This window comes from Pseudophryne corroboree, chromosome 6, assembly GCF_028390025.1.
Source record: "Pseudophryne corroboree isolate aPseCor3 chromosome 6, aPseCor3.hap2, whole genome shotgun sequence".
In the NCBI taxonomy this organism is placed as follows: Eukaryota; Metazoa; Chordata; class Amphibia; order Anura; family Myobatrachidae; genus Pseudophryne; species Pseudophryne corroboree.
The window spans coordinates 525,646,125-525,670,998 of NC_086449.1; the positions used below are offsets into that span (position 1 = coordinate 525,646,125).

The 24,874-nt window shown below is 47.3% G+C and overlaps 1 protein-coding gene across 1 annotated transcript in view; it reads right to left on the reverse strand.

Moving 5' to 3' along the window:
- The window catches only part of GNS (glucosamine (N-acetyl)-6-sulfatase), a 103,133-nt gene extending 79,471 nt beyond the window's left edge, over positions 1-23,662 (reverse strand). The window contains exons 1-3 of the mRNA XM_063927547.1: positions 23,310-23,662; positions 10,881-10,940; positions 8,346-8,549 (exon numbers count right to left, since the gene is read on the reverse strand). Of these exons, the coding sequence (XP_063783617.1) occupies positions 8,346-8,549; positions 10,881-10,940; positions 23,310-23,465 (420 nt within the window). The 5' untranslated portion in view covers positions 23,466-23,662. The remainder of the gene's footprint in view (positions 1-8,345; positions 8,550-10,880; positions 10,941-23,309) is intronic.
- Positions 23,663-24,874: the final 1,212 nt, after the last annotated feature.

Sequence of the window (24,874 nt, forward strand, 5' to 3'; positions counted from 1 at the left end):
TCACCTATTAGAAGGCCGCAGATTCGGCATTCAGGATTGGATCCTGGTGACCACGGACGCCAGCCTGAGAGGCTGGGGAGCAGTCACACAAGGAAGAAACTTCCAGGGAGTATGGACGAGTCTGGAAAAGTCTCTTCACATAAACATTCTGGAACTAAGAGCAATCTACAATGCTCTAAGCCAGGCGGAACTTCTCCTGCAAGGAAAGCCGGTGTTGATTCAGTCGGACAACATCACGGCGGTCGCCCATGTAAACAGGCAGGGCGGCACAAGAAGCAGGAGTGCAATGGCAGAAGCTGCCAAGATTCTTCGCTGGGCGGAGAATCACGTGATAGCACTGTCAGCAGTGTTCATCCCGGGCGTGGACAACTGGGAAGCAGACTTCCTCAGCAGACACGATCTTCATCCGGGAGAGTGGGGTCTACATCCAGAAGTCTTCAACATGTTAATAGACCGTTGGGAAAGACCAATTGTAGACATGATGGCGTCTCGCCTCAACAAGAAACTGGACAAATATTGCGCCAGGTCAAGAGATCCACAGGCAATAGCTGTGGACGCACTGGTAACTCCTTGGGTGTACCAGTCAGTGTATGTGTTTCCTCCTCTGCCGCTCATACCAAAGGTATTGAAGATCATACGGCAAAGAAGAGTAAGAACAATACTAGTGGTTCCGGATTGGCCGAGAAGGACTTGGTATCCGGAACTTCAAGAGATGCTCACGGACGAACCGTGGCCTCTACCTCTGAGAAGGGACCTGCTACAGCAGGGTCCCTGTCTTTTTCAAGACTTACCGCGGCTGCGTTTGACGGCATGGCGGTTGAACGCCAGATCCTAAAAGGGAAAGGCATTCCAGAAGAAGTCATTCCTACCTTGATTAAGGCACGGAAGGAAGTCACCGTGAAACATTATCACCGCATTTGGCGAAAATATGTAGCGTGGTGCGAGGATCGGAGGGTTCCGACGGAGGAATTCCAACTGGGTCGTTTCCTACATTTCCTGCAATCAGGATTATCTATGGGTCTCAAATTGGGATCCATTAAGGTTCAAATTTCGGCCCTGTCAATATTCTTCCAAAAAGAATTGGCCTCTGTCCCTGAGGTCCAGACTTTTGTCAAGGGAGTACTGCATATACAGCCTCCTGTGGTGCCTCCGGTGGCACCGTGGGATCTAAATGTAGTTTTAGATTTCCTCAAATCCCATTGGTTTGAACCATTGAAAAAGGTGGATTTGAAATATCTCACATTGAAAGTGACTATGTTACTAGCCCTGGCCTCTGCCAGGAGAGTATCTGAATTGGCGGCTTTATCTTATAAAAGTCCTTATCTAATCTTCCATTCGGATAGGGCAGAACTGCGGACTCGTCCGCATTTTCTCCCTAAAGTGGTATCAGCATTTCATCTGAACCAACCTATTGTGGTGCCTGCGGCCACTAGCGACTTGGAGGACTCCAAGTTGTTGGACGTTGTCAGAGCCTTAAAAATATACATTGCAAGGACGGCTGGAGTCAGAAAATCTGACTCGCTGTTTATATTGTATGCACCCAACAAGTTGGGCGCACCTGCTTCTAAGCAGTCGATTGCTCGTTGGATTTGTAACACAATTCAACTTGCACATTCTGTGGCAGGCCTGCCACAGCCTAAAACTGTAAAAGCCCACTCCACAAGGAAGGTGGGCTCATCTTGGGCGGCTGCCCGAGGGGTCTCGGCATTACAACTCTGCCGAGCAGCTACGTGGTCGGGGGAGAACACGTTTGTAAAATTTTACAAATTTGATACCCTGGCAAAGGAGGACCTGGAGTTCTCTCATTCGGTGCTGCAGAGTCATCCGCACTCTCCCGCCCGTTTGGGAGCTTTGGTATAATCCCCATGGTCCTTTCAGGAACCCCAGCATCCACTTAGGACGATAGAGAAAATAAGAATTTACTTACCGATAATTCTATTTCTCGGAGTCCGTAGTGGATGCTGGGCGCCCATCCCAAGTGCGGATTATCTGCAATACTTGTACATAGTTATTGTTAACTAATTCGGGTTATTGTTAAGGAGCCATCTTTAAGAGGCCCTTTCTGTTGTCATACTGTTAACTGGGTTTAGATCACAAGTTGTACGGTGTGATTGGTGTGGCTGGTATGAGTCTTACCCGGGATTCAAAATGCCTCCCTTATTGTGTATGCTCGTCCGGGCACAGTACCTAACTGGAGTCTGGAGGAGGGTCATAGGGGGAGGAGCCAGTGCACACCACCTGACCTAGTAAAGCTTTACTTTTTTGTGCCCTGTCTCCTGCGGAGCCGCTATTCCCCATGGTCCTTTCAGGAACCCCAGCATCCACTACGGACTCCGAGAAATAGAATTATCGGTAAGTAAATTCTTATTTTTAGTGGTACTGGTATTATCAGAAATGTGTAAAAACATTTTCCATAGCCTCAATCATGTAACGTGTGGCCCTACTGGAAGTCACATTCGTCTCTTAATCGTCGACACTGGAGTCAGTATCCGTGTCGGCGTCTGTATCTGCCATCTGCGGTAACGGGCGTTTTAGAGCCCCAGATGGCTTTTGAGACACCTGGACAGGCACAGGCTGAGTCGCCGGCTGTCTCATGTCATCAATCTTTTGTAAAGAGCTGACACTGTCACATAATTCCTTCCATAAGCTCATCCACTCAGGTGTCGACTCCCTAGGGGGTGACATCTCTGTTACAGGCAATTGCTCCGCCTCCACCTCATTTTCCTCCTCATACATGTCGACACAACGTACCGACACACAGCACACACACAGGGAATGCTCTGATAGAGGACAGGACCCCACTAGCCCTTTGGGGAGACAGAGGGAGAGTATGCCAGCACACACCAGAGCGCTATATATATATATATATATATATATATATATATATATATATATATATATATATATATATATATATATATATAGACACAGTATCCTTCCCCACCTGTGGCTCAGGTGTTAGCAGCAAAGGAAAAAAGGCGGCACTCCATGGGCTTATGCAAAAATCATAATTTGTATTCAAACCATGGTGACATCAAAGTAACATTGTGTCAATCAAATAAAAACCATAAAGGGGGACAGGTATCTTACGACGTTTCAAGGCCTCGCAGCCTTTTCATCAGGTAAGGTGACCCCTGTGCTGTGAAGTGAAAAAGAACCAAACCAACAGAAGAAACACTCACCTGTTAAGTAGCGTGAAGTGTAAGGGAGAGGTGTTCCCGGCGTCTGTGTCCGGGACTTCCGGGAGAGTCACGTGAGCGGCTCCCCTGTGACGTGCTGTGTTGCTAGGCAACGCGCATAAACTGTGGCAGGCGCCGGGAAGACCTGTCAGTGATAGAAACAGCGATCGTGAGTAGAGGCATGCAGTTTGCATGCCATGCCCAGCAGAAATAGTGCTGTGGAGTTACTGGTGACATGAGTGCAAAAGATTTAAAAGGGTTTAAAACGTTACTGACAGCAGCTACATAGAAAAATACAGTGCAATTGCATTCAAAGACTGATATAATTTATACAGCTTATTTAAATATAGAATAATTGTTACAACGTTTGATGCCTACAAGTGTGGAATATATGCAATAATCATTAAATCACAACTTGCTTGGCATAAACGGTCATGGATCACAGGGCTTGAAGAAACGGTGGGGGAGTGGAGAACAGGGAAAAGGAGGTGAGGGGTGGGAAAGGCAGGAGGGGAGGGGGAGGTGCTGGAATAGGGAAGGGAGAGAATCAGGACCCACTGATGTGTAAATGATACCATATTGACTGTTGCATTGTCTCTGTTATAAGAAGATATTCCAGGTAAATTTTTCATTTAGTCCTTTAGGGGACAATGCATCCAATAGGTAAATCCATTTGGCTTCACACTTGGATAAGGCCCGTTGTCTATCGCCGCCTCTAAGGGGAACTGGAATGTGATCAATGATTTTGTATCTTAAACTTGACAGTGGGTGGCCAAGTGCCTTGAAATGGCGTGCCACTGGTTGGTCAACCGATTTGCCATCCAGGGATGCTTTTATCGCAGATCGGTGAAGCGCCATTCTGTCCCGTAGGTTTCTGATGGTTTGTCCTACGTACAGCATGCCACATGGACAAATAATAATGTAAACAATGTAGGATGTCGTGCAGGTAAGTACATGGCGGATTTTGTATCGGTGACCTGTGTGTGGGTTCTGGAAATCTTGACCAGTTTTTAAATATTTGCATGTAGTGCAGGATGCACACTTATAGCATCCCGGTTTTTTCAACTGGGTGTGCAGCATATGAGTTGGGTTCTTTGGAACCATGTTGGTTTTAACAAGAATATCTCTGATGTTGGGTCCTCTTTTGTAGCTGGGCATTACGGAGGTATTTTTAAAGCAAGGGAGGTCCTTGTCACCTGAGACAATAGGCCACAGTCCCTTTGTGGCTCGTGGGATGACCCTACTAGCTGTAGTGTATCGAGTAACAAAAGGTATTCGTGATTCTAGTCGTTTCTGTGGCACACTGTACAATAATTGGTCTCTGGAAGTTCGTAATACTTCATCCCTGGTTTTCATTAGTTCACGAAGTTTGTAGCCCCTGTTGGCAAACTTATGGATCATCTGGTCAAGTGCAGTAACCAAGGTAGTTTTATCACTGGAAATGCGAGCTGCCCTGAGCATTTGGGACCTTGGCAAACCTCGTATCAGTGCAGGGGGATGGCAGCTGCTATGATGGAGCAAGGTGTTGCAGTCCGTAGGTTTTGAAAACAGTCTGGTGTGGACCTGGTTGTTGATGATCTCTATGGTCACATCTAGATAATTAATGATGTTGTGACTAATCTGATAAGTGAATTTGATAGGGGAATCCTGCAGATTAATCTGATTAATGAGTGTGACGAGTTCCTCTTCTGGTCCAGACCATATGATCAACAGATCATCAATGTAGCGTGTATACAGCAGCATTTTCCCTTTGATACCAGGTGATGAAAAGAAAAAAAAAAAAAAAAGTTCTTCTTGTTGGAACATGAATACGTTTGCGAACGATGGAGCTACTGAGGATCCCATCGCACACCCAGTTGTTTGGATGAAATACTGGCCATGGTGTATAAAATAATTTTGAGTGAGGGTTTTAGACAGCAATTCCAGGAACAGTGGGATGGGGATCGCATCAAAATGATGTTTAAACAGAAATAATACCATCGCCGCCACACCACTCGAGTGTGGGATGACTGTATACAGGTTTTTAACATCAAGCGTACAGAGCAGAGTGTTGGTAGGTACTGTGCCCAATTGGTCCAATTTGATCAGAAGTTGAGTGGTATCTTTAAGGAACGTTGGTTGATCCTTAATGTATGGTTGAATCAGAACGTCTAACAGCTGAGAAATGGGCTGTAGAAGCGACCCTCGAGCTGAGATGATGGGTCGGGGAGGTGGATCTGTAGGGTTTTTATGCAGCTTGGGAATTGTATATAATACGGGCGTAATCGGATATTCAGTAATTAATGACGTGTACGTCTTTTTGTCAAAGTGTCCCAAATTGTGTGCTTCCAATAATAACTGATCGAGATCCCGTTTAAATAAATCTGTTGGATTGCCTGGCAGCTGGCGATAAGTAGATTGATCTTGAAGTAATATATCAATGTCTTGAATGTATTTGTCAGTATTTTGGATTACAATGCCACCTCCCTTGTCTGCTGGTCGGAAGGTGACGTCGGAACTTTGTGACAAATCCTGTAGAGCCTTTTGTTCAGCTCTAGTGAGGTTTGGCGATACTCTTGGTTGTGCTGAGTGATATTTCGTTATTGCCAAGTCAAGCAATCGGTTAAATGATTTTAAAGACGCATTAGTAGACACCGGGTCAAATGTGGTTCTTTTAGGGACACACAGGGATAACCTTATATAAGTGTTTTTCCCCTTATAGCTGCTGTATTGTTATACTGCGCCTAATTAGTGCCCCTCTCTCTTTTTTAACCCCTTTCTGTAGTGTAGTAACTGCAGGGGAGAGCCAGGGAGCTTCCGAGAGCCAGGGAGCTTCCCTCCAACGGAGCTGTGAGAGAAAATGGCGCCAGTGTGCTGAGGAGATAGGCTCCGCCCCCTTCTCGGCTGCCTTTTCTCCCGTTTTTCTGTGGAATCTGGCAGGGGTTAAAATTCATCCATATAGCCCTGGGGGCTATATGTGATGTATTTTCGCCAGCCAAGGTGTTTTTATTGCTGCTCAGGGCGCCCCCCCCCTAGCGCCCTGCACCCTCAGTGACCGAAGTGTGAAGTGTGCTGAGGAGCAATGGCGCACAGCTGCAGTGCTGTGCGCTACCTTGGTGAAGACAGGATGTCTTCTGCCGCCGATTTTTCCGGACCTCTTCTTGCTTCTGGCTCTGTAAGGGGGCCGGCGGCGCGGCTCTGGGACCGAGCTCCGAGGCTGGGCCTGTGTTCGGTCCCTCTGGAGCTAATGGTGTCCAGTAGCCTAAGAAGCCCAATCCACTCTGCACGCAGGTGAGTTCGCTTCTTCTCCCCTTAGTCCCTCGATGCAGTGAGCCTGTTGCCAGCAGGTCTCACTGAAAATAAAAAACCTAAAACTAAAAACCTTTTACTAAGAAGCTCAGGAGAGCCCCTAGTGTGCACCCTTCTCGGCCGGGCACAAAAATCTAACTGAGGCTTGGAGGAGGGTCATAGGGGGAGGAGCCAGTGCACACCAGGTAGTCCTAAAGCTTTACTTTTGTGCCCAGTCTCCTGCGGAGCCGCTAATCCCCATGGTCCTTACGGAGTTCCCAGCATCCACTAGGACGTCAGAGAAACTGCTCCAAAAGCCATTTAACCGCTTGCCTGGCATGGTCGCATCAGAGTCCTCAGATCGGGATTAGATTCCTTGCGTCAGACCACGCCCATACGCGTGTCGTCATCAGACTTCATCAGTGGGATTTTAGTGGTTTAACTGCCTTTTATGGTACGGGCTTTCACTTGCTATATCAATGTGGAAGTGTGAATAAAATTGTAGCACTTTTAATGCACTATTGGCGCCCCCGTCTTTTCATTGTTTTAGCGGATCATTACCCGTCTGGAATCTGGTGTACCGGGGAAGAGACAGCTGGAAGCTCCAGACGTGCACACTGACAAATACAATCACCCATAGGATTGGGTGTCGGTGACTTTGAGGAGTATCTCTTCTAACCTTGGACTTGTTGAAAATTCCACAGGGAATTTTCTATCCTGTTTATGCGCTCATACTTTACTATATATATATATATATATATATATATATATATATATATACACACACACACACACACACACATATACGCACACACATACTGTGAATACATACATATACACAAACGGAAACCCCCCTCACTAAAACCTGCGTTTGCCCCTGTCGCTGGAATGAGAATCTGGTAATGTATGGGACAATTACCATTTGCTCCCAACCACTGGAAAACAGACAAAAATGGTCAGACAAATTGTTTAAATCCATTTGATTTAACCAATTTTTATGAACAAACTTTTTGTCAGTTTTACTACATTTCGAAGCAAATGGTCAATTGCCATTTGCCCTCATCGATTACAAGATTTTCATTCCAACCAGCCAGATTGGACAGATAAATCTTTAGGCATATGGCCAGCTTTAATAGTATCATCGGGCTATCCTTTTTACCGTGAGATTACTGACCCATTTTCAATAAGTAATACATAGTAACTGGGAAGTACCTGAACCCATGCGTTATCATGCAAAAACGGGTCTGTGACGGCTGCTAATCAGAGATTCTGCTTAGCGTGCCTCACCTAATTCCCGAGAGGTTCTGATGGTCATGAACTAATTGGGTAGCCCCAGGGTAAATTTACAGTGGTTAATTGGATATCCGCCTTTGCTGATTCTGAGAACCTTTTTTAATTGAGAATATCTTAATTCATTTTGCTGTATGCATTTAAATCATACAAGTTAACTCCTCAAAAGGCATATACTTTATCACTCTGAATCATAAAAAAAAATTTGTACGTTTTTCAGTGTTACCAGGATGGCTCGTTTTTGGTCAAAGGAAATTCTTTACTGAAATGCACATAGAGTGTCAGACTTCTACTGTTACTACACATGTTAATGGGTTCTGTTTTACTGCACTTGCCATCAAAAATGAAGGAGTGGAAACATTAGACCAAGAACACTTCTTGAAACTTCATGGTGTCCCGACTTTCTCCGGTTACAAATTGAACCATTACAGAAAAGTCAGCCGATAAATAAACTAGCTTATTTTTGTATACCACTATGTTACAGAATGATGTAGATGGGAGCAGAGGACATTGTAAACTCTACGGACATTTATGAGCGAAAGGGGACAGACGAGGACACATACAGTAGTGTGAAATCAGTCTACTGTAGACCAAAGACATTAACAATACCTGATTTAAGTACTTTCCAGCAAACAATGTCTGGTAGCCGATGGACTGGAGAAGAGCTGGGAAGGTGTGAGGCTCTTGTGTCTTCTGCCAGGCTTTGCTGCTACAGTTTCCCTCTATTGTGTTGTTGACAACATGGTGGTTATGTGGGTATCGACCAGACAGAATACTGGCTCTGCTCGGACAGCAGAGGGCACTGCCAACGTACTGCAGACAAAAAATGCAAAACTTTACTTTCTACAGCAAAAGATACTCCATATCATAAGGGAGGTACAGAGGGTTTTGTTTTTTTTAGCATTAAATCACAGTTTAATCTTTATTTTAACAATTTATAACACATACCACCCCAGTCGCTAAATAACAAAAAAAAAGTCATAACTAAGTGCTATTTCTGTGAAAGGTATTAGGTCAACTGCAGCTCATATTAGGGATGATTGGATCCCTTAAATTAGAGAAACATAAAATAATTAAAAGTAGATCGCTGTATAGACAAACAGATAATGTCCTGCCTCTATGACTGTTTGTTATTACCCAGTTTTGTTATATCATTGTTATTTCCAATTATAAAGCGCAACGGAATTTGCTGCGCTATATAAGAAACTGTTAATAAACAATAATTTATGGATGTAAATAGCAGACTAGCACATATAATGGTCACATACTACAATAACCCAAAGCTCTGCAAAAACCTTCCACCAGTCAATCATTTTATGTAACAAATCACAGTGGGGGAGATTCAAATGTTTTGTGTGCCCCATGCTGGGCGTCTACACGAATAAGCACCCAATGGAGCAATTCAATTGTTTTTCTGTTTGGGCGTCCTTTAGTACCGACGCGCCTAAAAGCACTGGGTTTAGCCGCTTATCCGTCTAAAGAAGTGGTTAGGGCACCTAAACAGTGGACTTTGCACACGTCATTTCCCTAGAGATGTGCAGGTTTGGATTTACTCGGTTCTTAATGCCAGAATTAACGCGAGTTCTGATTTATCCAGATTTTTCTTACTGGCTAACCAAAACACGTGACATCTGAGAGCCAATAAAATGCAGTTTTGAGATCTGGGTAAATCCCAGTAAATCCGAACCCGCACATCTCTACTTTTCACACCTCAGGAGGCTGTGAGAAGAAATGTCTCCCCCTGTGGCAGCCAAACGAAGCAACAATTGAATTGGTCCATTTTGCACCCTCCATTAAAGAAGACTAAAGCGCTGATGGCAGATCTTGGCATAACGTTTACCAATGCCGTAAGTCCCAGGAAACAACAACAACAACAACAACAACTGAATCGCCCCCAATATCCACATAAAAATGGAATCGAACCGCAACGCTTGATGGCAAAAATCAACATCCATCAGTAGACAGCTTTATTATTAAGTGGCAAATTAGGATTGCTAATTCCTTGAGATCCTTAAAAAATAACAAGCTTGTTAGAAGTTGTAATTGCAGCTGGATTAAAAGAGCAATATGCCGTTCTTATATTGCACAGATGGCTCCTGGTGCACAAGTATCCAAATCTCCAGGCAGCTGTTCCACAAATTCAAGCGAGCAAATGATTATTAAGACATGCGCTTTGGAAACCAGTTGATATGCTGAAATGAATGCTTGTAAACAGAGACGTCTCCTGCTATTCCTATTACCCCTCTGCTGATTTGTGCATACAATTATGCCACATACAAGAAGATCAAGCTGATAATTAAAGCATACCTTATCAGTGCATTTTATAGAGTCCAGGCGAATGAAGATAAAATACGTTTTTGATGCTTTTCTCCATCTCAATTGTTTTATCTCTGAGTAAACCGCTGAACGGATTAAATTTGTACCGTAAACAGTCAACACACCAAAGAGCAAAACCATTATCCAGAACCTTCACCAGTCCTAACCTTAACCAATGTCTATGTTCTAAGCCTTGGAGAGAGATAAAGTGTACGGTGATAAAGTTCCAACCAACCAGCTCCTGTCATTTTTCAAACCCAGCCTGTGACATGGCAGTTAGCTGATTGGCTGGTACTTTATCTCATTCTCTGAGAAGTTATCTGCATTATAACAAAGATAGGCTAACTAATAAATCCTGCCAGTGGCCAGTGGGGGGGGGGGGGGGGGGGTACGAGGATCTTACCTTCTTACTGATATTACTATAATCAACAAAGGTCAGCCATCGGTAATATATTGCATATACATTACCAGCAGTCACAGCAGATTCCTCACAATACATTATCTGAAGATCATTCATATAATTATATTGTAGGGTGGTTGGCCATTTATATTTTGTAATCTCGCCAATCATTCCCATAATAGCTGGTGAACACAAATGAGGGTCCCCACAAAGCCCACCACTGCCAACCCTCCAATGACTGAGCACGGAAACAAACACAAAGTAGAAGCCTCCTTATTGATCAGGTTAAATGACTGTAATTCTTACAAACACTGAACTTACGTATGATTTTCATAGTTAAGTTGGAGGAAACAATATTTAGTGTATTCATTCACTTATTGATTTTCATTGTGCTTCAACATTTATCTAAAAACAAATTAAAGACTTACGGCATTGGTAAACGTTATGCCAAGATCTGCCATCAGCGCTTTAGTCTTCTTTAATGGAGTCTAGGAAAAGAGAATGACAAGGAACCTATTTACAACAGAACAGTAAAACAGGCTTGCTTCTGAGTACCTCTTACAATCTTATAGAGATACATCAAACGTTGGGGCTTCAGAAATGCAGGGTGAAGTTATCCACAAGACAACTGGAGGGCTGTTTCCAGCTAGATCTTGGCCCATGGCACCCAATCAGCTACTCCGTATACTTTTATAGTATGCAAATTATAAATGTTACATCAATGCTGATTGGTTGCCATGGGCAACTGCTCCACTGGCTCACTTCTCTGTTTTTATCACTACTTAGTACATCTCCCCGTAAGTTTATAATGCTATTGACACGCACAATGAGCCACATAAAATGTAGAAGTTAATTAGTAAGAAACAGTAATTCATGTAGATTGATCCGGTTAGACCAGTGGTTCCCAAACTCATTTCTCAAGGACCCCTAATGCTTCATGTTTTCTAGGTCACCCAGCAGATGCACTGCCTATGACCAACTGTCACATTTTAAAAATCCACAGGTGACCTGGAAAACGTGAAGCAGGTGGGGTCTTGAGGACCAAGTTTTGGAACCACTGAGTTAGACAATGATTGCAAAAGTGATATGTCCTTTTTCTTTAGCAGTATGTGCACTTTGTTAAAAAGTAAACCCCAGCATGAGCAGTAACGGAATGAGCAGCAAGGGGTGCGCGGCACAATTGAATTCCCCCCATAATCATTCAAGGCAACTAGCACTTATTGCATTGGACCTATATCTGAGAAATGAAACTAGAAGCTGCATGCAGAAAATATAACACCTTTCAGCATCAAAATATCTGTGCAGCCCTCCTTACCATATAACTCTGAGTCTGTACACGTAGTGCTACAATGTAGCAGCGCAGCTTTTTCCCAATACAAGTTCTGTTGTGCTCTGTATACAGACGCAGTCACACACAAAATAATAGTGTCATATCAAATTAATCAGCACAGTCACCTCATGCATCCTAGTTGCATCGTGTTGTGACTAAAGATGTGTACACACGGCGCGATGCGCCGTATGCCCGACATTGACTATTCGAATCGGCCCCGCCGATACAGTCAATGTTGGGCTGCCTGCACAGTCTATTTTTTCTTGCGATGTCGATCCCGCGGGACCGTGCATCGGCATCACAGGCTGTGTACACACGGTGCAATATGCACTAACTTTCCTTACGATTTTTTTTTTTTAATTCAATAATTTTTTATTAGACTTTTCAATTTTTCAAAAAACATTTCACACAACAAGGAAAAAAAAAAAAAAAACAGACATAACATTACATACATATCCAATATGCACAAAACAACTGCACATATACAGAGCGCATGGTACATCAATTGTATATAATACCCCCTATATCATATAATCTCAGATGGACTATTCTTGAGAGTATCGCATCCCAAACATATCATTTCCGAGACAGACACCAGTATATCAGAGCAAGCACAGTAGAATACACTGAATTTCTGCAAGGCCGGCCGCGGGGCAACCACCCCCAAAATGTACCAGGACAAAGTAAGGAGAAAGGCACATGGCAGGATTTTATGTATCCTTGAAGTATTTAGACTCTATCCATCTGCCCCAAATTGTACACCATTTCCTCTCCACCTTCCTCGCCAGGAACACAAATTTTTCGTGTGCGACAGTTTCGTTGACCAGGGCTATCCAGGCCTTAACTGTCGGGGCCTCACCCGCCAGCCACAGCCGGGCTATACAGACTCTGGCTAGAGCGCATAGGTTGATAACATATCTTCTGCTAGGTGGGTCTAGAGCTTCCTCGTCCACTATCAACAGGGTACATAAAGCAGGTGTGCATATGGCGGAGGGGACCCCCGTATCACCTATAGTGCGTATGACAGCCATCCAAAAACGAGACACGCCAGGGCACACCCAGAGCAGATGCCAGAAATCAGCACCCGTGGTTCCACACTTAGGGCACTGGGAGCTGTGAGATCCCCCAATATGTGCTAACCTCACCGGGGTCATATATACTCTATGCAGGATATATAGTTGTATTTGCTGGTATCTGGCAGAGGAAGTGGAGATCCGATGGGCTCCCATAGCGGTACTCCATGCATCATCCGACAATATACCCACATCCGATTCCCACTTTCCCCGGAGAGCAGTTAGAGGATCCGTATGATGTAGCTGCAGAATACGGCCATATATCTTAGAGACCAAGTGTCCCGAGTCTAACGTCTGCAGCATTAGTTTGACAGGGGAGTCAACAAGGATCGGAGGGCCATCTGGGAACTGGGCAGCCAAGGCGTGTCTCAGCTGAAGGAATCGATAAAAGAACCCCGAGGGGATATTATGTGCCTGTTGAAGTTGTTGAAATGAGGTAAGGGTCCCATCGCTATATATCTGTCCCATGGAGTGTACTCCCCAGCTACCCCACACTTCCCTAACCTGAAGTTGACACAACTCCGGCAGCCCGTACGTGTTATCCAGTGGGGTATCAGGATCAATACCCTGGCCCCGCATCACAGAGTGCACCAATTTCCATATCAGGATGGATTGTTTAATCAGTGGCACTGTGGACATTTTAACGCTACCACACAAGAGCAGCTGCAATGGGGAGCCCCCAGGGTAGTCATGGTGCAACATCAGTGAGTGCAAGGCCAGGGCATCAAGGTCGGTAATCCACTCCCAGACATGCGCCAGCTGCGCAGCATAATAATAAAAGCGGAAGTTGGGGAGGGCCAAACCCCCCATGTCCCTTGACCTGGTCAAAGCATCTAATCGCAAACGAGCCCGTTTACTAGCCCACACCAGGGAGGAAAGCAGCCCATTTATTTGTTTAAAAATCTTCAGCGGGATATAAACGGGAGATTGTTGAAGAACATACAGAAGTTTGGGCTGGAAGACCATTTTTACCATATTTACTCTCCCTGTGACTGTTAAGGGTAGTTTCCCCCATACCTTCACCCGACCACGGAGATACGTTATTTGTGGAGTGATATTTAGGGAGGAGAACTTTTGAGGATCATTAGACACCCATATGCCCAAGTATTTGAATGAGTCCACCCACCGCAACGGAAGAGCCACCATTGGGGGAAGCAGGAACCTCCCCCCGGAGTGGGATAATAAAGGATTTCTCCCAATTGATCAGGAGCCCAGAGTATCGCCCGAACTCAACAATAATTCCCAAGATCCTAGGCATAGACTCAGCATAGCGATCCACGAATAACAGAACATCATCGGCATATAGTGCCACCCTGTCCTCGCGGGCACCCACCCTGAAGCCAGTGATCCCCGCGTCCGCCCTCAGGAGGCAGGCAAGGGGCTCAATGGCCATAGCAAATAAGGCAGGGGACAGTGGGCAACCCTGTCGCGTACCCCTAGATAGAGGAAAAGAGTGAGACACAAAACCGTTAATTGCCACTCTCGCCAAGGGAAAGGAATACATCAATTGAACATATTTAATAAAGTTTGGACCTATACCGAATCTACGCATAACTTCCCACAAATATGCCCATTCTACGGAATCAAAAGCCTTAGCGGCGTCCAACGAGACGACTATGGAGGAGGTGGGGTCCTTACAGGGGAGTTGTAGATGGGTAAACAGACGTCTAAGGTTAATGGATGTCGACTTATTGGGCATAAATCCCGTCTGATCCGGATGTATAATGTGAGATATGACTGTATTTAATCTGCCGGCCAGAACCTTAGCCAATATTTTCATATCAGTGGGTAATAGGGATATAGGGCGATAGGACTCAACTCTCCTAATATCCTTATCTGGTTTAGGGAGAACTACAATCAATGCCTCCGCCATAGACGGAGGGAGAGACTCCTGTGTAAAAATTTGGCCGTAAAGCTCTAGGAGGCGAGGGACAAAAAAATCCAGATGGTGCCCGTAGACCTCTGAAGGTATGCCGTCCATGCCGGAGGCTTTACCACTAGGGGAGGCCTTAATAGCAGCGATAATCTCTTCGGATGAGATAGGCGCCTCCAGCATATCACAGGCCTCGCTGGACAGGGTGGGGAGGGAAACAACGTCCAAGTAATCATTGAGATGCAATTGAGTGCACTCCAGCTTGGATTCATATAAGCGGCTATAATAGGACACAAATTCAGCCGCCATTTGTGGGGTCTGAGTTAGGGAAATGCCATCAGGATTTAAAATCTCAACCACTACATTAGTAGGTCTGTCACCCCGGGCCAGGGAGGCCAAGTACGCCCCCGGCCTATCACCCGTAGCGTAAAATTTATGGGAGGAGAAAAGGAGTCTATGCTGAGTCTTCTCCATTAGATAATCCTTCCATTCTCTCTGAGCCGATAACCAGGCTAACTTAGAACTATTCAGGGAATCCTGCAAGTACTGCAATTCTGCGGCGACACTCTGGGCCTCCAACACCATCTCCCGTTGTTTATAAAAGGACTTCAAGTTAGCTACCCGTTTAATCAAACTCCCTCGCAGAAAGGCCTTAAACGTGTCCCATAGAATAGAGATAGCAGTTCCGGCACTATTTAACTCAAAGAATTCCCGCCATGCGGCCACCAGGTCAGAACCATCCCCCATGTGGACAAGCCAGAACGGGTTAAATTTCCATACAGTCTGGCCCCTAGAACAATTAAAGTCTAAGGTAAGAGTCAAAGGGGAGTGATCCGATATACCCCTAGTTTCATATCTAATATCGCCCACCCGGGGAACCATGTCGCTCGAGAGGAGGGCCAGGTCAATCCTGGAGAACGAAGAATGGGAGTGAGAGAAACAGGAGTATTGTCTAAGAGACGGGTGTCTCAATCTCCAAGGATCCACCAGGCCCAACCCCGACACCACATTGGCAAAAGAGAGATTCCCAGGGCATGCAGTCGACGGAGACCTAGACAGCCTATCCATCGCTGCATCTAGCACATTGTTAAAATCCCCGAGGCAAATAACCAATATCCCGGGGGAAGAGGCCATGAACTCGGCAGCCCTCTTAAGTACATCAGGGGAATAGGGAGGGGGCACATAAACCGCCAGAAGAAGGACAGGGACATAAAATAATCTACATTTCAGAAACACATATCTCCCCCACGGATCCGTCTGCACAGATTCCAGCACGAAGGGGACGGTCCGTTTAATGAGGACTGAAACTCCACGAGAGGCAGAAGTATACGTGGAATGGTACGCCCATCCCACCCAAGGCCTTTTCAGTGAAAGAATCTTATTACCCACCAAGTGTGTTTCCATAAGGCAGACCACATCAGCGGCATAAGTTTTAATCTGTCGGAGTACCAAGGACCTCTTAACTTTGTCACTGAGACCCCGCACATTCCACGATAACACTTTAGTCCCAGCCATAATGCATCAAAAGTAAAATAAATGTAGTACCCCGCGGCCAGCCCAATCCACCATGCTTATGCTCAGTCACCAGATACCAATACTCAGATAGTACAACAATGAACCATGTCCATATACACCATACCTCTCCACACACAGTAGAACCATAACCCAGAACCCTCCCCCACCCCCCTCCCTGTATACCACCCCTAACTTGCAGCATACTTGGATCCCAAAACTAAACACAAGTACCCAAATTCAAATACACAGCTTTCGTAGCACCATTAAGTGGTGCAAGTACACCCTGATCGGGGCCAAGAATATAATGACTCTCGGGAGAACAGAGATAGCCTCCAGCCACCAACCACCACCACCCCCCCCCGATCCAGATAGGAGGGGAAATCACAAACTCCCCCCCCCTGGGCCTGTGCATAACTAAAACAAAACAGCATACCTGCGTAGACAAAAGCCAACACAGCGAACCGTGGGTGTAACCCCCCACCCCCCGGAGGCAACAGGGGATAACAGAAATTCCAAAGCCTATCCGAAGCATCGAAATAAACAAACGAGTAGTCACCTGACCTGTCGTACCTGTGATAACAGAGTAATGTAACTAGGATACTGAAATAGAGAGGACAATGACCCAGTTCAACACTCCCGCAGCCTATTGCCACATATTAATCAACACGCATGTACAACCCACATAAATAATAACAAGAGGAGCACATAAGGAGAGAGAAAAGTAAAAAATAAAAAGGGAGGACATAACTAAAGCAGTCATGGTAGAACTAGCATTAAAGTTAGGTCGGAGACTCAGGGATCTGCGAGAGCACGTCTCGCCGGGAATCGTCTATCCAGCCACGTCGTGGCCTCGCGAGGAGTCGTGAAAAACTTTGTTTCTCCATCAGCCACTACTCGTAACTTAGAGGGGAAGAGCATGGCATACGGCAGGTCAAGTTCACGGAGCCTCCTCTTAACAGATATGAACTGAGCCCTGTCCTTTTGTACATCCACGGCAAAGTCTGGGAAGACTGATATGGGCGATCCATTCCATTTCAAGGGGCCCTTAGTGCGGGCCAGCCTTAGGACTGTGTCGCGGTCTCGGAAATGGAGGAACTTTGCGATAAAGGTGCGAGGTGGAGCCCCTGGAGGCAGCGGGCGCATCGGAACTCTATGGGCCCGTTCCACGGTAAAGTAAGGTGAGAATTCCTCAGTCCCAAAAGCATCACGGAGCCATTTCACAAGAAATTCTTCAGGAGTTGAGCCCTCTTCCTTTTCCGGCAAGCCAACAAAACGGACGTTATTGCGCCGCAAGCGCCCCTCCATATCCGTCAGTTTTTTGCGCACCTCGGTCATTTGAGATTCCAAAACATCAGTGCGGCGACCCAGCGGGCCAACGGAGTCTTCAACATTGGATATACGGGTCTCAGCTTCGCCCACTCGCTCCCTCACCCGCTGAAGGTCCTGATGTATAATGGAGAGATCAGACTGCACTTGCCCAATCTTGTCCGCCAGACGCGTCTCGCTGGCATTCACCGCATCTAATACTCTCTGCAGGGTAGCATCGGGATGGTCTGAGGAGGCGGAACTATAAGCAGGAGATGGTGGTGCAGATTCAGATCCAGCATTTTCACACACCCCCGACGCTGATTGCCAGGATTTCGGACAAACTTATCCATTGCGCCCGCCGCCGCATTACTTTGGCGGCCGCGCACCATTTTAGACAACACGGTGTCGTTCTGCTCAGCCGAGCAAATATATCAAAGCAAATATAAGCAAGCAAGCAAGAGGGGGCTTCCACGTCGACACCCTATAGAAAGGTCAGCGGGTTCAGGGCAGAATATGAATATATATAGCTAAACAGCAGGGCCACGGGCTCTGGAAATAATGTGCATCCACCTGATAGAGAGCCAGGTATTCCCCCTTAATCAGAGCCGTGCGGTGAGGATACACAGGCCCCCGCACCGATCTCCAGGTAGGTTAAGTCCGGGAGCAGCCAGCCAGAGGTGTGCAGTGGAGGGAGAGGGGGGAAGGGCACACGCGACCCAACGGATGTCCAGCCAGCCCAGATAAGCCCCCACAGAGCCAAGTGTCCCCGATGGCTGCAGCTGGCAGGGAGAGATCGCAGGAGCTACACTTCCGGATATACAGGCCCCCGCACCGATCTCCAGGCAGGTTAAGTCCAGGAGCAGCCAGGAGCAGCCAGCCAGAGGTGTGCAGTGGAGGGAGAGGGGGGAAGGGCACACGCGACCCAACGGATGTCCAGCCAGCCCAGATAAGCCCCCACAGAGCCAAGTGTCCCCGATGGCTGCAGCTGGCAGGGAGAGATCGCAGGAGCTACACTTCCGGATATACAGGCCCCCGCACCGATCTCCAGGCAGGTTAAGTCCAGGAGCAGCCAGGAGCAGCCAGCCAGAGGTGTGCAGTGGAGGGAGAGGGGGGAAGGGCACACGCGACCCAACGGATGTCTAGCCAGCCCAAATATGCCCCTACAGAGCCAAGTGTCCCCGATGGCAGCAGCTGGCAGGGAGAGATCGCAGGAGCTACACTTCCGGTCCCCCGCGGCAACGGAGGGTGGCAATCCGGGCAGCCTCAGCTATGGTTCTTGTCCCCCAGCAGGTGTACAGGGCGGCAGCCGAGCTCTCCCCCTTCCTCTCCACAGAAGCGTGGGCGGCGGTACGGAGCCGGAGCCGAACTTCCGGTCCCCCGGGCGGCACGAATCCGCGGCAGTGCAGAGCGCCCCAGGCGCCGCAGACTCCTCCAGGACCCTTCAGCAGGCACTCCGGGTGGCGGGTAGATATCCCTCACCTCTCCTCACGAAGAGACGAGCAGCGGCGGATAGCGGGAGCCGAACTTCCGGTCCGGGGTCAGCGCGAGGCAGCCGCTCCAGCGCCGAGCAGGGCCCGCCGGGTAGATAGGGCTGCAGGAGCTAGGGGAATATAGGCATCTAACCCAAATTTACTCCGGAGGGGCAGGGGGCATTCATGCAGGGGTGACCTAAATTTCAGACCCAGGGAGGGAGTCCAGGATGCTATTGCAGGATATATTGGCTGGAGAGCTGCACTATGCAAGTGCTACTCCATGCTCGTCCAGGCCACGCCCCCTTTCCTTACGATTTTGAATATATAGTTAATATCGTAAGGAAAGTTAAGTGCATATTGTTCCTTTAGATGCATTTTCCAGCCAAAAAAAAAAAAAGATGTCTGAGGTTAGCAGAGATGCATGGGACCTGTCAGCTCACTCACGCCAGGCATCTCGCACTGTGCAGCGTATTGAGGCAAGATGTATAAGGACACATCCGTAGCTGCTGTCATGCAACAGATTAATGCTCTCTCTCTAAGGATCTCTTCAAAAGAGCACATAAGGATCTGCCACAATGACTAAATAACCAGAAGCAATTCTGACTATTACATACTTAGGGGGACATTTACTAAGCAGTGATAAGAACGGAGAAGTGAGCCAGTGGAGAAATTTCCCCATCAACCAATCAGCAGCTCTGTATCATTTTGTAGTATGCAAATTATAGATGTTACTTCAGTGCTGATTGGTTGCCATGGGCAACTTCTCCGCTCTTATCACTGCTTAGTAAATGTACCCCTTAAACTGAATTAGGCACTATCGAGCACACCGTAGTGACCATGCTAGCACCTTGCATCTGTCACAACCACTAGAACACTCTGGTCTGTATCTCAGCACTGAAGGTAGATATTGATGATCACACGTGTGATCATTACTACATTTCATTCCTTAAAGAAATATGGGGGGGGGGGGGGGGAATGTATGTATCAGGCCTTGGAGAGAGATAAAGTGGAGAAGTTACCCAAAGTAACCAATATGCTTCTGTCATTTCAAATAAATTAGTTAGGGACAGATTCAATTAGCCGCAGGGCTTACGGCGCAGCTGAAGCTCTGCCCTGAGCTGCTACTGCGCAAGGTAAGCCCCAGCATCTGAAGCTGGGAGGAAAAACCCTTTGGGAATTACCACGTAAGATAGCTCCATAGTTCCAAGCAAGTAACCCAGGAGCTATGTGCTGACACAGTTTAGTATGTGTGGAAATTGGCCAGTAATTGATAAGTTCCAGTTGTTAAACCTGGAGCTGCTGCCACATAGCAAGTTCTGCAGGTAATGGAATCGAGGCAGATGTATGAAATGGCGTTATTGCGTATGCTATGTGCACCAGTTACCACTTCTCCCCCACATAAGAATCAGTGATTACTGGCAAAGATGGCACGCCTATGTGCCTGTAGTACATTTACCTCTCTGCCCTTTAGTAGCTGAAATGGTGCGTTGGCCAACTTTCTCTCTCTCCAAGGCTTGGTACATCTCCCTCATGGTGTTTGCTTTATTACAATTTGCTCATGGTACATGGCGATTCACATTAGTTTGCATACTGTGAGGGGTATTTAGAAGTGACTTACACACATTATGGGGTATACAGTAAAAACAATGTTAAGAAATCCTGCCCTATACAGTAAAAGTCATATGCTCCATTTTCTGAAACCATGAGGGAAATTACACATAAGGGTGGGCACAAGTCTCAGCATCTCATTGGCTATACGACAATCTCGGAAAGAAAGAATAATCATGTGTGTCAATTGTCTGTGTGATATTTGTTTTGGTTAAGGCAGTGGTTCCCAAACAATGTGTTGTGGGGCTCCCTGGGATTCCGCCGAGCACTTGCAGGGGGATCGCCTGTCGAGATCCCGGCATTCAGGATACAGACACTGGAATCTGGACAGCGGGAGAAATGCCGGCAGTCAGAATCCCGACTGCAGCCCAATAGTCCCACTCGGGTGGTGGGTTCACACCACCACCCGAGTGGGAATATAACCTGGCCTGAAGCGTGGCGAGTGTAGCGAGCCTGCGAGGGGACTCGCTGCCGGGATGCCGCTGTTGGGGGATGCGGTCAAGATGCCGTCGGCCGGAATCCCGGCGGTCGAAATACCGACGCCGGAATCCCAACTGCCACAATCCCGACCGCCACAATCCCGACATATTCTCCCTACGTGGGTGTTCACGACACCCATAGAGGGAGAATATAATAGTGTGCCGAGCGTAGCGAGGCACCGTGCCCGCAGCGTGGCGAGCGAAACGAGCCCGCAAGGGGCTGCGTTCCGCTCGCCATCCCTGTCGGGATTGTGTGGTCGGGATTCCGGCGTCGGGATTTAGACCGCCGGGATTCCGGCCGGCGGCATTTAGTACTGATCCCGCTGTTGGTATAGTGACAGCCGTCATCTTGTCTGCTAATCTACTGTATGTATTCCCTTGCAGTGGTGCCCTGGGTTGGTGGTCCAGGACCAAATCAAATTATATATGGTCACTGTGATAGGCAAAGCCAGTGGTGGCAGCTGCCAATCTTAAAATATGTGGACAAATAGAAGCAAACCCTGCCCGCCACTACATGCCTGACCCTAAGGGTGACAGGGAAGCAAAATTTACTTACTTTATTAATTTTTGCAGGGTTCCTCAAAAAAATGTTTATCCTAGGGGCATCCTTGAAAAATGCTGATACTCTAGGGTGCCGTGATTCAGGAAAGTTTGGGAACCACTGGGTTAAGGAATTCTAAATTGAGTAATAATGCTGCTAAGGAAGGTTTCACATTTTAACAAGCTGACCACAAGAGGTTTTGCAAGGTCCAAAGGTATGTTAGGATTAGTGTGGGTATCTCAGGTAAGAAGTGGGACTGTATACTAATGTCAATATCAGCCCTTTCCCTGGTGTACAAGCGTGCATCTGTATGGTAATGCCAGTATCAGCCATACCCCTGGTGTACAAGCGTGCGTCTGTATGGTAATGCCAGTATCAGCCCTACCCCTGGTGTACAAGCGTGCGTCTGTATGCTAATGCCAGTATCAGCCCTTCCCCTGGTGTACAAGCGTGCGTCTGTATGCTAATGCCAGTATCATCCCTTACCCTGGTGTACAAGCGTGCGCCTGTGACTGTATGCTAATGCTAGTATCAGCCCTTCCCCTGGTGTACAAGCTTGCGCCTGTGACTGTATGCTAATGCCAGTATCATCCCTTACCCTGGTGCACAAGCGTGCGTCTGTATGCTAATGCCAGTATCATCCCTTACCCTGGTGCACAAGCGTGCGCCTGTGACTGTATGCTAATGCTAGTATCAGCCCTTCCCCTGGTGTACAAGCTTGCGCCTGTGACTGTATGCTAATGCCAGTATCATCCCTTACCCTGGTGCACAAGCGTGCGTCTGTATGCTAATGCCAGTATCATCCCTTACCCTGGTGCACAAGCGTGCGTCTGTAAATGTATGCTAATGCCAGTATCATCCCTTACCCTGGTGCACAAGCGTGCGTCTGTAAATGTATGCCGAGATCAGGAAACTTCAATTGAAAAAAAGTTAAATTACTGATAAAGTGTTCAGAGACATTAGCCATGTAAGCTAAAGAACTGAGCTCTGGGAAACTGGAAAGACAGCGTTTGGTGAGATGGCTCAACTCATTTAGCCGCTACTGCATTGGTGGCATGAGTGTGGCTATGTGCTGCAACTTACGGTACCACAGAACTCACAGATTTTTGTTCACAACCCCTTAGGGCTACATCCAAAAATCTACCAGTCCAGGGTGGGATCAGACCGCAAGGGATGAATTACAGTGGTAATGCAACGGCAACTCACCCCCATCGCAGATAACTGGATTGAGAGAATCGCCCCTAATTGCATTAATGTCAAGAGGAACACAACTCACTGGTGAACTTTCTATAACTATGTGTAAATCAAAAGCAACAAAGTTAATACTTCATCCAATGCTGGTCTGAGTGGAGGCATGTACACTGAAAGCACTAGGTACTTCCTGGCAATGCACAGGTCACACAGATATCCAGTACGTGAGCTATTTTGTTATAGAAAGGAGACTGACACACTACCCACACTAGAAGAGCACAGAAGTTATTGGGAGACAGGTGATAGAGGAAGTGCTCCAGTGAACACAACTGGTCGGTCACAGGCCACAGAGGAGGAGGCGAACATGTAAACAAGGAAGACACCGCCAGGAGACCGTATGCAAGGGAGAAATGCAGAGGAGCACAGGGGTGTAGCGTCCATAGCAGTGTAGCCTATAGTCTAGTTACCATGCCACCCAGGGACACATCCTGATCATCGGTTAGGATCAGCACCACGTTCGGTTTCCGAGATCCCCTCCCTTCCACTTGTACAAGTGCTGAGCACAGGAGTCCCAGCACTAACAAGCAGCAGGTCCCTGCACGGAGTGAGCCGGGGTGACACATCTCTTCCTGCGGGAGATCAAAAGCTACAACGGGAGCAGAGTCGCTGCCGCTTTATCTCATAGCTGGGGAACGCAGCAGCAGCAGCAGCAGTCACACATGCAGAGTCCTAGAGATGAGGAAGTAAGAGCGACGCTAGTCAGCTGCTCTCTGGCAGAGTCACATGTGTGCAAGTAACAGGAAGGGAGGAGGAGAGGGAGCATTGCGGGGAAGTTCCTGGCCCTGGGGTGGAGCTCTAATTGCTCCCATGCAATGCACTCACACATTTGTTCATGGTTTTCTCAAACACACCTTGGCTTACTGTAGGCCTGGTTGTGGCAAAATATTACTAGTAATATTAATCATAATATAGCACTTTTTAACCATTCTCCCCCAGCATGTGGCCAAAAGGGAGTGTGGCCTTTTGGGAAGCCCAAGTTGACTACAATCTGTGTTGAGTGGCATCACAGGTTGGGGCATGGCCTTGCAGGAATGAGTTGTATGAGTTCAGGGGCATGCCCAGCACGGCCGTAACCAGGTGTGTGCCAGTGATGCACACGGCACAGATGCACTGTGGACGCAGGACTACTGGCAACACCCGCCGGGCTGCTCTGCCACAGCCGCACTGTGGGGTCCACATCCACCCAGCAGCTGCCGCCGCTCAGTTGCAGTACATCACCCGGCTACCTATGTGAGGTAGGTAGCCAGGCAGCACGGAAGCTCCCCCTCCGTGTGTGATAGCCGGGCAGGGCCAGATCCATCAGTGTTTTTAAAAGCATTGTCACGCCAGGCCATCTCATCACATAAACAAGCAGTTTATTCACAGTTCAGACAGGGTTATCACGACAATAACATTTAACTCCTTGTTCTTTGTTCTCCTCTCCAGCACAATATTCATAAGGGTTACATGCGGTTACATTTCCTTTCATTTGCTTCACTGGCAATAACAGCATTTACAGTGATGTGACAGCATTACAGTACACTACATACAGCGCAGTCTCTGGGAATCAGTAGTGCGGCTTCCGCAAACTGAGATTCATTTCAGTGTGCTCTCCCCCATTCGCTAGGGGCTCTATCTAAACGGGAACTCTCATGGACACGTCACTGGGGGCCTTCCGCCAAACGTGGTTTCCTACCACTCACCCAGGTCGTCCTCACACCTCCCGTCCTGCTTCTTGAGTATCCCTGAAGATGGGGATCCCCTTTGTTCTTGGTTCCTTCCACTGTACTCTGCAGACTGTGGCTCTCACACTGCAAATCTGGATATCTTTTCCTCTTCCTAGCAGCACCTACATGCTGTTCTATAATGCCAGGGACTGTGGAGTACCATGCTTGTTCCACAGTCCCCAGACTGCGTTTCTCCTGGACACTTAGCCTGTGCCTTCCATCCTCAGTCCTCAGCTCACACTGCACTGTCGTAACCCCCTACATGT